The following is a 15779-nucleotide window of genomic DNA, read 5'->3' on the forward strand; positions in this document are numbered from 1 at the left end:
CAGGTGCCCCCTTAGTGATACCTTATATCACCAGGTGTCCCCTCTGAAATACCTTATAATATCAGGTGCCCCCTCTGTATTACCTGATATCACCAGGTGCCCCTTCTTTAATACCTTATATCACCAGGTGCCCCCTCAATAATACCTTACATCACCAGGTGCCCCCTCTGTAATACCTTACATCACCAGGTGCCCCTTCTTTAATACCTTATATCATCAGGTGCCCCCTCTGTAATACAATATATGACCAGGTGCCCCCTTAGTGATACCTTATATCACCAGGTGCCCCCTCAGTAATACCTTATATCACCAGGTGCCCCCTCAGTAATACATTATATACCAGAACCTGGTCCTACTCTGAATGTCTCCTCTGTGCTACATTATTCCTGTATAATAGAGTCCGGTCTAGCACCCATGTGGCAGTGATACAATGTATCAGCTGGGTCCGACTTCCATGTGGCAGGGATACAATCTGAACTGGTCGGGGACCCATGTGGCAGTGATACAATGTATCAGTTGGGTCCGTCGCCCATGTGGCAGTGATACAATGTATCAGAGTTGGTCGGGGACCCATGTGGCAGTGATACAATGTATCAGAGTTGGCCAGGCACCCATGTGGTAGTGATACAATGTATCAGTTGGGTCCGGCACCCATGTGGCAGTGATACAATGTATCAGAGTTGGTCCGGCACCCATGTGGCAGTGATACAATGTATCAGTTGGGTCCGTCGCCCATGTGGCAGTGATACAATGTGTAGGCGCCGGCTGACAGCTCAGTGACATCCCTGATGATGCTGGAGCCGCCCGCCCTGCAGAGGTGACCCGGGCGGGCGCACAGATTATTCTAGGTGACTGGTGAGAAGAGGGCGTGAGAGTGAGTGTGAGCTCCGCAGACCCCGGTATAAGAGCACCCCCCCCCCCCCCCCTCCTCCTAGTGTGACCAGGTGCCAAAACAAACCGCCTGAACTATTTATTACGGGCGGACGGTGCAGAGCTCAGCACAGAGGAGAGCCGCCCGACCTGCGGAGCTACCGGTCCCGGAGCGGAGGAGAGCAGTCCCCGGAGAAGAGGACAGCAGTCCCCGGAGGAGAGGACAGCAGTCCCCGGAGGAGAGGACAGCAGTCCCCGGAGAAGAGGACAGCAGTCCCCGGAGCCCCGGACCGAGGGTGCAGAGAACAGGACTGCGGCGGATGGAGCTCCCGTGATCCAGGGCAGCCCCAGGGAGCACCGGACGCCCCATGCAGCTGCCCCCCCTGATCGTGCTGCTGCTCTGCGGCGCGGCGCTGCTCCTGAGCCCGGCGGTGCGCGGCTGTGGCCCGGGCAGGGTGGTGGGCAGGAGGCGCAAAACGGTCAAGCTCAGCCCGCTCTCCTACAAGCAGTTCAGCCCTAATGTGCCCGAGAAGACGCTGGGGGCCAGCGGGAGGTACGAGGGCAAGATCGCCCGCAACTCGGAGCGCTTCAGGGAGCTCACCCCCAACTACAATGCGGACATTATCTTCAAGGACGAGGAGAACACGGGGGCAGACCGACTCATGACACAGGTGAGGTCGGCGCAGGTGAAGGGGGCAAACGCTGGTGCATATGAGGCGGTGATGGGCAGGGGATTGGCACAGGGCAAGGTGGGTGCAGCGGACAGGGACCGGCTCAGGTGAGGGGGTAGGCTGACAGTGGCACAGGTGGGGGTGAGGAATGAATGGCACTGAGGGGACAGGTGACTTCTAGAAGCAAAAGTGAGACCAGGGGTAAGGATGGGCTCAGGGGAGGACTGGTGGGTGCAGGTAAGTGGTAAGGGTGAACCCTTTCCATGGGATCGTGCAAAAGTTCAGGGGAGACAGAGTGACATAGAAGAGGAACAGATACAGAATGAGGGTGACACAGAAGAGGAACAGATACAGAGTGGGGGTGACACAGAAGAGGAACAGATACAAAATGAGGGTGACACAGGTGACATAGAAGAGGTACAAAATGTGGGTGACAGAAGAGGTACAGATACAGAATGTGGGTGACACAGAAGAGGTACAGATAGAGAGTGAGGGTGACACAGGTGACATAGAAGAGGTACAGAATGTGGGTGACACAGAAGAGGTAGAGATACAGAATGAGGGTGACAGAAGAGGTACAAAATGTGGGTGACATAGAAGAGGTACAGATACAGAATGTGGGTGACACAGGTGACAGAAGAGGTACAGAGTGAGGGTGACACAGAAGAGGTACAGATACAGAATGAGGGTGACATTAGAGGTACAGAATATGGGTGACATAGAAAAGGTACAGATACAGAATGTGGGTGACACAGGTGACAGAAGAGGAACAGACACAGAATGAGGGTGACCATATATAACATTCTGGGCACAGTCATAAGAGGAGGTGGGTGAGCTCCTGGTAATGGCAAGGGGTTGAAGAGAAGTTCATGACAGGTGAAAGAACAGAGCAGAAGCTGAGGATGGTCTATAAAACATATAAAAACTCAGCTGGTGGCCGAGGCTGTGGGATTATGGGGTCGCCCCCACAGTATTCTGGAGTAATGTCTTGCATGTAGAAGTTGAATGTTTTGGGCGCAGCCTCATATTTGTAAACACAGACGCTGATACATTGTAACAACCTGCAGCGGATCCACATCCTGATGGTTAGTGCAGGCAGGATGTTTGGTTGCTATTGGTTACTGCAGTCTGTAATTGGTGGGTCGGAGTCTCAGTCTCCTTTGTGATGATGGTTCTTCTAGCTTCCCAATGGTTATTTTGGGATTTAATTTCAGTTTGATAGAAATTATGAAGTCTGCAATGTGAAGTCAGCCTGGCTTTGTTTCTGTTGTGGAATTTCAAGTGCCAGCCTCTCATCAGAATAAATGTCTTGGGACAGTGTTTTGCCACCTGTGTCTCTCCAGCTATCGGGGGAACTACAACTCCCAGCATGCCCCGACAGTCTGTAGTTTCATAACAGCTAGAGAGCCCCAGGTGGGAAAGGAATGTAATGTTTTAAAACCTGAACCTCCCTGCAGTTATGTGTCATTGAGCTTTCATGCTGGGAGTTGTAGTTTCTTTACAGCTGGAGGGCCCCAGGTTGCAGACCACTGTAATGTCATCCCATCTGCAGCCTCCCTGCATAGTCTTACTGTGCTTTAAATGGTAATTGCAGAATTATCAATCGTTTGCCCATACAATACTGGATATACAGTAATTGCTGTTACATGGGACTGCTGCTTTAAGTGCAAAGAGAGGGGAATTATGGTTGACTGATCAGATGAGTTTATATATGTGGTGGATAATGGACACACAATCTGTCCTGATGGATTGACTGATCACATAGTAACTAAATCCAGATACAAAGCGATCTGCAGGAGGAAGCATGGTCACAAATTGTCGCTTGTATTATGAGCTCTACTTGTCAAATGGACTTTGCTCTGGTTGTAAATCGCCAACAGTTTGACCAGAGAGCAACAGCCAGCAGCAGGTTCATTCCAGGGAGGGACAGGGGATATGAACACTGGAGTAAACCCCCATTTCCCCCATGTCATACTTACAGGGGGTCTGCGGGGAGCTGCACAGCAGGGTCCTTACACCGGACAGCTGGTGGTCAGCAGCAATTATCTTTCAATGTATAATCCCTACTATTGGGGCTGAAAATCCCTTTGTGGAACTTGACAAACAGCCCCCCATATCTCAGCTTCATAAACACTGCTTTCAGACAGTTATACTGTAGCTGCCTTTTAACACCTATATTACCCCCAGAAGAAGTGGATGCTTCTTATGTAGAAGACAGAGGTAGAAGCGCCAGAGAAGGTTCAGAGGAGGGCAACTAAAGTAATAACTGGAATGGGTGGACTACAAGACCCAGAAATATTAGGGTTATTTAGTCTAGAAAAAAGATGACTGAGGGGAGATCTAATAACTATGTATAAATATATCAGGGGTCAGTACAGAGATCACTCCCATCATCTATTTATACCCAGGACTGTGACTGTGAGGAGGGGACATCCTCTGCGTCTGGAGGAAAGAAGGTTTGTACACAAACATAGAAAAGGGTTCTTTACGGTAAGAGCAGTGAGACTATGGAGCTCTCTGCCTGAGGAGGTGGTGATGGGGAGTTCACTAAAAGAGTTCAGGAGGGGCCTGGATGTATTTCTGGAGTGTAATAATATTACAGGCTATAGCTACTAGAGAGGGGTCGCTGATCCAGGGAGTTAGGGTCCATTCACGCGTCCGTAAGTGTTTTGCGGATCCACGAATCTGCAAAATATGGACACTGGCAATGTGCGTTCCACACTTTGCGGACCGCACATCGCCGGCACTTAATAGAAAATGCCTAATCTTGTCCGCAATTGCGGACAAGAATAGGACATGTTCTATTTTTTTCGGGAACCGAATTGCGGATCCGCAATTTACGCATCCGGGCAGCGCAAAATGCGGAACAGAATTGCGGACGTGTGAATAGAGCCTTATTCTGAGAAAAATTGGCTTCTACATCACAGGTTTTTTTTTTGCCTCCTCTGGATCAACCTTGCAGGATAAGGTTTCCTTGCCCATATTGCAGACTGCAAACAGCGGGTCCACAACATACGGGCACTGGCCATGTGGACTCCATTGACTTGAATGGTCAAGAAGGTAGGACATGTACCATCTTTTGCACAAAGGAGGCACGGATCAGAAGCCCACGTGAACACTACTAAGCGCTTCCATGGTCTTTGAGGTCCGTGCTTCTGCACCGCAAAATATAGTACGTGTCCTATCTTTTGCAGCACGGGCACAGGGCCCTTATGTTTGTATGAATGTCCTGCTGGGTGAACTGGATGGACAGATGTCTTTTTTCAGCCTTATAAACTGTAGTTCTACCAGACTGATCTTGCATTTTTATCGATGGTCTATGGTCCCGTACACACATGAATGTAGTGGTTTTTTTTTTACCACTGAAAATAAAAACACCATAGTAATCGCCTAGTTTTTTCCATACTACATGAGGTTTTCATGGCTTGTTTTTAGTGTTTTTTTTTTTCTAAAGAACTGTGTGAGCCATGTTTTTCTATTTTTCTTCTGGTGTTTTTCCCTATAGAGAAGGAAATTTCAAAACACCAGTAAAATAGCCAAAAGCTTCAATGTGCTGCATTTTAACAGAAAACAAAAGCCAGAGACCCAAAAAAATGCAACCTGGTAAGCAAAAACACCAGAAGCAAAACAACAAAAATATGCTTGCTTGTCCTACATTTCTTATTTCCCATACACTTTCAGCTAACATCTGGAGCTGATGTTTTTACAGCAAAAAAATAAAAATAAAGAATTAAAAATCTACGAGTGCAAAAGAATAAAGTTGCAAAAGTGCACAAAAATGCCATGTGAACCCACCCCGAGTACGGTTCAGCAGTACTTCAGACATCCAGGTGTGATATTTGTAATGCAGATGCTAAAATGCAACTATGTTACCGCCATCTGAGGGTGTTTATAGAGGGTGGGGGGTATTGTGGCTTACTGCAGGCACTCCTTATGCACTGGAATAGATGTTAGGGGGCTAAATAAAATTAAAAAAAAGTCAAAATCTTGAATACCAATCAGTGATTAAGAAAACCTCGCACAGACACCAACCCGCAATACGACAAGTCAGTCGGCACTTTGTAGCTACATGTACCTGCTGCAGTTATCATGGGGTTTTTCATATTAACAATCGTCATTCAATCGCTCGTTCCCCACAAGTTGCATTATTTTTGGCAGCACATCCACTCTTCTCACCAGGGAATGTTCTGCAGATAAATGATGATTTTAAGCCCTGCAGAAAAGATGCAATTAAAGGGATTTTCTGGATGTTTAATACTGGTGACCTATCCTCAGGATAGATCATCACGATCAGATCAGCGGGGTCCGACAGACAGCACTCCTACTGATCAGCTGTTTGAGGCCTCATGCACACAGCCGTTGCCGGCCGTGGCCCATATTGCGGTCCGCAATATGCGTTCACCGGCCGTGTGCTCCCCGCATCACGGATGTGGACATATTCACTTGAATGGGTCCTTAATCCGGAGCTGCAGTGCGGAATGGAGGCACGGAACCCCACGGAAGCACTACGGCATGCTTCCGTGGTGTTTCTGTTCGTGCCTCCGTACCGCAAAAAAATAGAACTTGTTCTATTTTTTTACGGTGCGGACGGATCACGGACCCATTCAAGTTGAATGGGTCTGGATCTGTCGTGGCTACCGTGCATTGGGGTCTGCAAATTGCGGTCCCCAATGCACGGAACGGCCGTGTGCATGAGGCCTGAGGAGGACGCAGTGCCGTACATTGGATAGTGGCTGACCTTGGTATTGCAGCTCAGCCCCATTCACCTGACATCACTTGCCTAGGAAGAGGCCGCAGCGCTCATGGGAGTGCTGCATCCCCTTCATACAGCTGATCGGCAGGCGTGCCAGGATTCGGACTCCTGTCGGTCTGATATTGATGGCCTATCCTGAGGATAAGCCATCAGTATCAAAAGCTCAGGCAACCACAATCATATCTATATGGCAGTGATTAGGCGCGAATGATCGCTAATCCGATCATCGCTCCATGCAAGTTGGTTTTACAGACAACCCCTTCAGATGAGTGACGGCCAGTTGTCACCTGTCTCAAGTCACTTTCATAACTTCTCATTTTCGCTTCATAGAAGGGAGCGGAGAACTTGTGCTACAGCCTTGTGACCGTCGTATGCCCGCATCAGTGGTTTCTATGTAGGTTCTTACGATCTCTTGGTGGACGATGAATCACAGACACCTTAAAGGGGTATTCCAGTTATATATAGGGGCATAGGACATAACTAATGGATCGTGGGGGTCCTACTGCTGGGTCCCCCCACAGTCATGAGGCCGCTCCATTCATCTCTACGGGAGTTTCGGAGATAGAGTACAGAACTCCTATAGAAATGAATAGAGCCGCTGCATACGTGCCCGACTGGACGTTCTCGTGATCAGTGGGGGTACCTGCAGTAGGACCCTCACCGATCTAATGTTTATCCCCTATCCTGTGAATGGGGATGACTACTCAACCAGAATACCCCTTTAAGTAACTCTGTGCATACTTGCGGAAGGCGGTGCCTCAGGAGACACAAGGTTTTCGGTACCTGCCTTTTATGATCCTTTCTGTAATGGAAATCAGACTGACATCTGACTGCCTGCTCAGATTTGGCTTAAACACAGCAGTCTATCTGAACAAGCAAAGCTGCAGTGTAAAGCATGGTGGAGGACAGGGCAGCAGCCTATAATCCTGTGATGGGGTGGATTTCAAGCTCCCTCAGACAAGTCTGAGAGACTTACCAAAGAAAGGCAATGTGATCTAAACAAGTCATTTATGTAACTTTTCCCATAGATTACCATAAAGATCACATCTAAATGTATCACTATTAAAACACAGTCACATGCAGCATCTGTGTGATGCCTGGTACATGTTGGCAGGTAGAACGAGCCTAGAGCCATGAAACCGATCCTGGTGACCGTGTGACCAGTGCCCCTCTCTATAGAGTTGGCAGCACATGTGCCCTGGGTGATGGATGCCAGGGGAACCAACCAGCGACTCTGCCTTGGCCAGGGAATATGCATTGAGTGAAGGAAAGCCGAACTACGGCTTCTCTTCAGGCTCCTCAGTCATGATCTCCATGATTGTCTCTTCATCTTGTGGCTCCTCAATCTTTCTTCTCCTCCATCCTGAACCTCTGGGGATACTGGTCATTCTCAATAAACTGGATCTTTTGGATTCAGATAAAGAACCAGACTCCGCACATCTAGGGGGAAACGAAGAGAATCGCCCATGCATGCAATCTCAGTATCAAGCTGAATTTTCAACTTAAAGGGGATTTACCTCAAAGCACTATTATGGCAAATAAAATAGTGTTAATCACTGGGACCCCCCACCTAGGGGCCCGATGTGCAGAAGTAGCCCCTCATGCTTGGCCATGGAAACCCATGGGCTGTGTAATATAGGGAAACATTGGGTCATCCAGAGACAAGCTGTCCTCCACTCTGGCTAATCAATGAGGTCCCCAGGTATGGACCTCCTTCTATTAACTTAGAAGTCCCGTCACATTTAAAGGGTTTCTGTCATCAGAATTAACCCTAACTGGCTGACGTTGTGCTAATGTCAGCAGACCCTAATTCTACTATTCTTATGCTTATTGATGGCCCCCTTACTGCACAATTTTAACTTTTATGATATGCAAATTAGCCTCTAGGAGCAGGGGGGGGGGGGCATTGCTCCTGCTCCTAAAAACTGATTGACAGGGCCAGCATTCGTCTCCTCCTGCCGGACCTGTGTGCTGGATAAATCGTGCGCCTGCGCAGTGCCGTTTACCCAGCACACAGGGCCGGCAGGAGGAGACGAATGCTGGCCCTGTCAATCAGTTTTTAGGAGCAGGAGCAACGCCCCCCCCCCCCCCCCCCGCGCTCCTAGAGGCTAATTTGCATATCATAAAAGTTAAAATTGTGCAGTAAGGGGGCCATCAATAAGCATAAGAATAGTAGAGTTAGGGTCTGCTGACATTAGCACATCGCTAATGTCAGCCAGTTTAATAGGGTTAATGCCGATGACAGAAACCCTTTAAAATTAGCTTAGAAAGGATTTAAAGATTTTAACTTGCATGTAACAGATATGGGCAGTTTTTTTTTTAAATTCTGTTGTAGCAGCCATTATTTGAGCCTCCATCATATAAACCATATTTATAAAGAGTATGCAGTAAGCAACTGAGCTCCCCCTAGTGGTGACTGCAGCCAGCCAGGATTACATGTATTATAAGAGAATATGGAGAGTGCGGGGCAAGAAGCGCCTGTGGGCTGAAACAGTTAATGATCAAGAACTGACGACTGTACAGGCCCAGCTTCTTTCTGATCTTTAGGTTCCATTTTTAACTGTGTGACTTCTTATCTCTAGTTATAAATCTGTACCTGTGGAATGTCTGCTTCTTACATCACAAGTGTTCTCATAAAGTGTCCTCGAGCTGAAAGTCCACAAGTAAGCGGGATTTCCTTGTATCGTCCATGTACACTTTATCACATCAGTTTATGTATAGAATTTTTTCACCTAGAAAGTTGAGTCACTGTGTACATACATTACATTACTTATCCTGTACTGATCCCAAGTTACATCCGGTATTATACTCCAGAGCTGCACTCACTATTCTGCTGGTGCAGTCACTGTGTACATACATTACTTATCCTGTACTGATCCCGAGTTACATCCTGTATTATCCTCCAGAGCTGCACTCACTATTCTGCTGGTGCAGTCACTGTGTACATACATTACATTACTTATCCTGTACTGATCCCGAGTTACATCCGGTATTATACTCCAGAGCTGCACTCACTATTCTGCTGGTGGAGTCACTGTGTACATACATTACTTATCCTGTACTGATCCTGAGTTACATCCTGTATTATCCTCCAGAGCTGCACTCACTATTCTGCTGGTGGAGTCACTGTGTACATACATTACATTACTTATCCTGTACTGATCCCGAGTTACATCCGGTATTATACTCCAGAGCTGCACTCACTATTCTGCTGGTGGAGTCACTGTGTACATACATTACTTATCCTGTACTGATCCTGAGCTACATCCTGTATTATACTCCAGAGCTGCACTCACTATTCTGCTGGTGCAGTCACTGTGTACATACATTACTTATCCTGTACTGATCCTGAGTTACATCCTGTATTATACTCCAGAGCTGCACTCACTATTCTGCTGGTGGAGTCACTGTGTACATACATTACTTATCCTGTACTGATCCCGAGTTACATCCTGTATTATACTCCAGAGCTGCACTCACTATTCTGCTGGTGCAGTCACTGTGTACATACATTACATTATTTATCCTGTACTGATCCTGAGTTACATCCTGTATTATCCTCCAGAGCTGTACTCACTGCCTGAGGCGAAAACTGAAACGCCCCCCCCCCCCCATGCCAATTTCTTAACCTAACCCCTTTGCCACAATGAAATAGCCCATGGCCCTTGCGCTGCCTACCTGAGGTGATCCCCTCACCTGGCCTCATTGGTGGTGCCCCCCGATCAGGGTTGTATAACAAGGCCATGCAGGAGTCTAGAAAGCCTGGTTGCCAATCCCTGAGTCAGCGGCATTGGCCATATTGGTTGTCGCTCAGGTTAGTGACAACCTTGTGCTGGAGTTGTAACAGTGAACCTACCGGTTGTCACTCTTTCCCAGAAATGGATTATTACCAAGGAGAAATAATCGTACGGTGGATTCAAGCAGCGGACTGGGAGTATATGGGGACACCGAGGGGAACACTGGATCTCTGTACAAAGTAAATGTTACTGGGTTAGGAATTCCCCTAATTAGAGGAGCGAGTGGCTGGAGACGGAACAATCACTCCCATTGGAAGGGATATTAGTGGTACATTTTTTTAATGTTTTGTTGCTGCAGAAAAATCCAGGGAGCGGCAGCGCTCGGCGTGTCCCTCTCGCGCTCTCGTCGCGAGGTGTGTGTATATTGGAGGGGGCTTATACTTGCAGAGGTATGTGAAATATTTATTTGATACTGTAAAATTCACAAGCGCAGGAGACTCTTCTCACAGCCACGGCAAATAGACATCATGGACGCCTCCTCTTCTGACGAGGAGCTAAAAGGCCTGTTCAGCCGTTTGGTTGTTCTATCTGCTCCGGAAAAAGCTGGGTGACAGCCGGGACAGCCACTGTTACCCGCCCCCTGGAGTCTCTTACCCATCTTAGGCTACGTTCACACTGGCGTTTCTGGGTCCGCCTGTGAGATCAGTTTCAGGGCTCTCACCAGCGGCCCCAAACGGATCAGTTCAGCCGCAATGCATTCTGAATGGATAAGGATCCGCTCAGAATGCATCACTTTGGCTGCGTTTGGCCTCCGTTGCGTTTTTTAGACGGTCACTAAAACGCAGCTTGCAGCGTTTTGGTGACCATCTGACTATGCGGAGCCAAACGGATCCGTCTAGACTTACAATGTAAGTCAGGGGGGACGGGTCCGTTTTTCACTTACACAATAGGGTGCAATTGTAAAAACGGATCCGTCCCCCATTGACTTTCAATGTAAGTCAGGACGGATCCGTTTTATTTTTAAAATAATTAATGAAAATGGATCCATTATTAACGGATACAAGCATTTGCATTATCGGTGCGGATCCGTCTGTGCAGATACAAGACGGATCCGCACCAAACGCAGGTGTGAAAGTAGCCTAAGGCCTCATGCACACGACAGTATTTTTTCACGGTCCGCAAAACGGGGTTCCGTTGGTCCGTGATCTGTGACCGTTTTTTCGTCCGTGGGTCTTCCTTGATTTTTGGAGGATCCACGGACATGAAAAAAAAAGTCGTTTTGGTGTCCGCCTGGCCGTGCGGAGCCAAACGGATCCGTCCTGACTTACAATGCAAGTCAATGTGGACGGATCCGTTTGACGTTGACACAATATGGTGCAATTGCAAACGGATCCGTCCCCCATTGACTTTCAATGTAAAGTCAGGAGTTAATATACCATAGTTTTCTCCAATCCGATGGTATATTTTAACTTGAAGCGTCCCCATCACCATGGGAACGCCTCTATGTTAGAATATACCATCAGATTTGAGTTAGATCGTGAAACTCAGATCCGACAGTATATTCTAACACAGAAGCGTTCCCATGGTGATGGGGACGCTTCAAGTTAGAATATACTGAGAACTGTGTACATGACTGCCCCCTGCTGCCTGGCAGCACCCGATCTCTTACAGGGGGCTGTGATCCGCACAATTAACCCCTCAGGTGCTGCACCTGAGGGGTTAATTGTGCATATCATAGCCCCCTATAAGAGATCAGGGGCTGCCAGGCAGCAGGGGGCAGACCCCCCTCCCTCCCCAGTTTTAATTTCATTGGTGGCCAGTGCGACTCCCCCTCCCTCCCTCTATTGTATTATTTTCATTGGTGGCACAGTGTGCGGCCCCCCCGGACCCCCCTCCCTCTATTGTATTATCATTGGTGGCCAGTGTGCGCCCCCCCCCGCCCCCCCCTCTATTGTATTAATATCATTGGTGGCCAGTGTGCGGCCTCCCCTCTCCCCCCCCTCCCGATCATTGGTGGCAGCGGAGAGTTCCGATCGGAGTCCCAGTTTAATCGCTGGGGCTCCGATCGGTAACCATGGCAACCAGGACGCTACTGCAGACCTGGTTGCCATGGTTACTTAGCAATATTAGAAGCATCATACTTACCTGCTGCGCTGTCTGTGACCGGCCGGGAGCTCCTCCTACTGGTAAGTGACAGGTCATTAAGCAATGCGCCGCACAGACCTGTCACTTACCAGTAGGAGGAGCTCCTGGCCGGTCACAGACAGCGCAGCAGGTAAGTATGATGCTTCTAATATTGCTAAGTAACCATGGCAACTAGGTCTGCAGTAGCGTCCTGGTTGCCATGGTTACCGATCGGAGCCCCAGCGATTAAACTGGGACTCCGATCGGAACTCTCCACTGCCACCAAAGATCGGGGGGGGAGGGGAGAGGGGAGGACGCACACTGGCCACCAATGATATTAATACAATATAGGGGGGGGTCGGGGGGGCGCACACTGGCCACCAATGATAATACAATAGAGGGAGGGAGCGGGGGCCGCACACTGTGCCACCAATGAAAATAATACAATAGAGGGAGGGAGGGGGGTCGGGGGGGCCGCACACTGTGCCACCAATGAAAATAATACAATAGAGAGAGGGAAGGGGGGCCGGGGGGGGGGGGGGGCGCACTGGCCACCAATGAAATTAAAACTGGGGAGGGAAGGGGGTCTTCTAATATTGCTAAGTAACCATGGCAACCAGGTCTGCAGTAGCGTCCTGGTTGCCATGGTTACCGATCGGAGCCCCAGCGATTAAACTGGGACTCCGATCGGAACTCTCCGCTGCCACCAATGATCGGGAGGGGGGGGAGAGGGGAGGCCGCACACTGGCCACCAATGATATTAATACAATAGAGGGGGGGCCGGGGGGGGGCGCACACTGGCCACCAATGATAATACAATAGAGGGAGGGGGGTCCGGGGGGGCCGCACACTGTGCCACCAATGAAAATAATACAATAGAGGGAGGGAGGGGGAGTCGCACTGGCCACCAATGAAATTAAAACTGGGGAGGGAGGGGGGTCTGCCCCCTGCTGCCTGGCAGCCCCTGATCTCTTATAGGGGGCTATGATATGCACAATTAACCCCTCAGGTGCAGCACCTGAGGGGTTAATTGTGCGGATCACAGCCCCCTGTAAGAGATCGGGTGCTGCCAGGCAGCAGGGGGCAGTCATGTACACAGTTCGTAGTATATTCTAACTAGAAGCTTCCCCATCACTATGGGAACGCCTCTGTGTTAGAATATACTGTCGGATATGAATTTTCACGAATTCAGCTCTGAAAAAGCTTTCATACAGACGGATCTTCGGATCCGTCTGTATGAAAGTAACCTACGGCCACGGATCACGGACGCGAATGCCAATCTTGTGTGCATCCGTGTTCTTTCACGGACCCATTGACTTGAATGGGTCCGTGAACCGTTGTCCGTCAAAAAAATAGGACAGGTCATATTTTTTTGACGGACAGGAAACACGGATCACGGATGCGGCTGCAAAACGGTGCATTTTCAGATTTTTCCACGGACCCATTAAAAGTCAATGGGTCCGCGAAAAAAAAAGGAAAACGGCACAACGGCCACGGATGCACACAACGGTCGTGTGCATGAGGCCTAAATGATACATTTACCTAATGGAGTCACACCTTTCCTGCTTGTATATTGGGACAGGTGGGCGAGATGTGACTGGGCTCATATTGGTTGTCACCCAGCTTTCCTAGGAATGGATTCAACTAAGAAACAACTGCATGTCATTTTTAACTGCCCTCCAGGTTCTGCAATGTTAACATCTCTGACCTGTGATATATACCACGCAAATACTGCCACACAGGGCCCAAATAAAACGTTCTATGTATCACCACCACAGAGTGTCCAAATGACAGTGTTATACAGCCCCTGAATAACAATGCAATACAGTGCCCAAATAATACCACCATATAGTGTCAAACAACAGTGTTATGCCTCATTCACACGTCAGTGTTCGGTCAGTGTTTTCCATCAGTGATTTTGAGCCAAAACCAGGTGCGGCTACAAACACAGAACAGGTGCAGATCTTTCCATTATATCTTATATGTACGGAGGCTCGAATCCTGGTTTGGGCTCACAATCACTGACCAAAACACTGGCGTGCGAACGCGGCTTTATAGAGAGTGCCCAAATAATACTACCATAGAGAGCCAAAGTAATAGAAACATAGAAACATAGAATGTGTCGGCAGATAAGAACCATTTGGCCCATCTAGTCTGCCCAATATACTGAATACTATGGATAGCCCCCGGCCCTATCTTATATGAAGGATGGCCTTATGCCTATCCCATGCATGCTTAAACCCCTTCACTGTATTTGCAGCTACCACTTCTGCAGGAAGGCTATTCCATGCATCCACTACTCTCTCAGTAAAGTAATACTTCCTTATATTACTTTTAAACCTTTGCCCCTCTAATTTAAAACTGTGTCCTCTTGTAATAGTTTTTCTTCTTATAAATCTGCTCTCCTCCTTTACCGAGTTGATTCCCTTTATGTATTTAAAAGTTTCTATCATATCCCCTCTGTCTCTTCTTTCTTCCAAGCTATACATGTTAAGGTCCTTTAACCTTTCCTGGTAAGTTTTATCCTGCAATCCATGTACCAGTTTAGTAGCTCTTCTCTGAACTCTCTCTAGAGTATCTATATCCTTCTGGAGATATGGCCTCCAGTACTGCGCACAATACTCCAAGTGAGGTCTCACCAGTGTTCTGTACAGCGGCATAAGCACTTCACTCTTTCTACTGCTTATACCTCTCCCTATACATCCAAGCATTCTGCTGGCATTTCGTGCTGCTCTATTACATTGTCTTCCCACCTTTAAGTCTTCTGAAATAATTACTCCTAAATCCCTTTCCTCAGATACTGAGGTCAGGACTGTGTCAAATATTAATAGCACTATACAGAGGCCAAATAATAACACCATATAATAGAAAAAGTGTTATATAGGGGCCAAATAATACCACCATATAATGTTAAATAACAGTGTCAAACAGAGGCCAAATACGGTAATAACACCATGTAGTGTAAATATAACAGTGCAATACAGAGTCAAAATAATACCACCATATAATGTCAAATCACAGTACAATACAGAGGCCAAATAACTGACAAACAGTTGCCAGAAGCCAGGCTGCACTTCCATAGCAAGGAATTCATGAACTTCTCTCGGTGTCTGAGGGGCCCTGTCTACCACCGTAGTCGCCACAGTTTTTGTCATTATGACGCCTCATGGAATATTTTCGGCATTTTCTAGTCACGTGAGGTCAAGGTCAACAACACTCCGTTCAGAGCTGAATTTATTGCTTTCTACTGCCTTCAGCTGCTCCGATTGTGTCGCTTGAGGTGTGTTTGTTGCGTAATCGCCGTGAGGGAGTCGTACCGCGCTCCGTATCTCTCAAGGTGGATTTTGTTCCATTGCCTTCTCATACGTTTTGCCTCAAATCTGCTTTCTTAAATCGCTGCGTAACATTATACTCCAGTCACATCCCAAGTGAAACGAAATAGGGAAGTTCTTTTCATTGCTGCTTGGAAGGTGTTTGTAGTCACGTCGCCCTTGTGCTATAACTATAGAACAACTCTCTGAGCTCCCGCTGCTCTCTGGTAACTGAAAGCCATCAGACTTCTGATTTAGCTTTGGCTGTGACTGGAGTATATTACATGTCACACAAGTCTGAAATAAGGGCTCC

The 15779-nt window shown here is 48.0% G+C and overlaps 1 protein-coding gene across 2 annotated transcripts in view; it reads left to right on the forward strand.

The window, feature by feature from the left end:
- The first annotated feature begins 877 nt into the window (after positions 1–877).
- Positions 878–15779, forward strand: part of IHH (Indian hedgehog signaling molecule) — a 79180-nt gene continuing 64278 nt past the window's right edge. The window contains exons 1-2 of one of the 2 annotated variants that reach the window (XM_040440639.1): positions 878–1077; positions 1115–1541. In XM_040440639.1, the coding sequence (XP_040296573.1) occupies positions 1239–1541 (303 nt within the window). In that variant the 5' untranslated portion in view covers positions 878–1077; positions 1115–1238. Of the gene's footprint in view, positions 1542–15779 lie in introns of both variants that reach the window. The other variant, XM_040440640.1, reaches the window with a different exon arrangement.

Source organism: Bufo bufo, chromosome 7 (assembly GCF_905171765.1).
Source record: "Bufo bufo chromosome 7, aBufBuf1.1, whole genome shotgun sequence".
NCBI classification, from domain to species: Eukaryota; Metazoa; Chordata; class Amphibia; order Anura; family Bufonidae; genus Bufo; species Bufo bufo.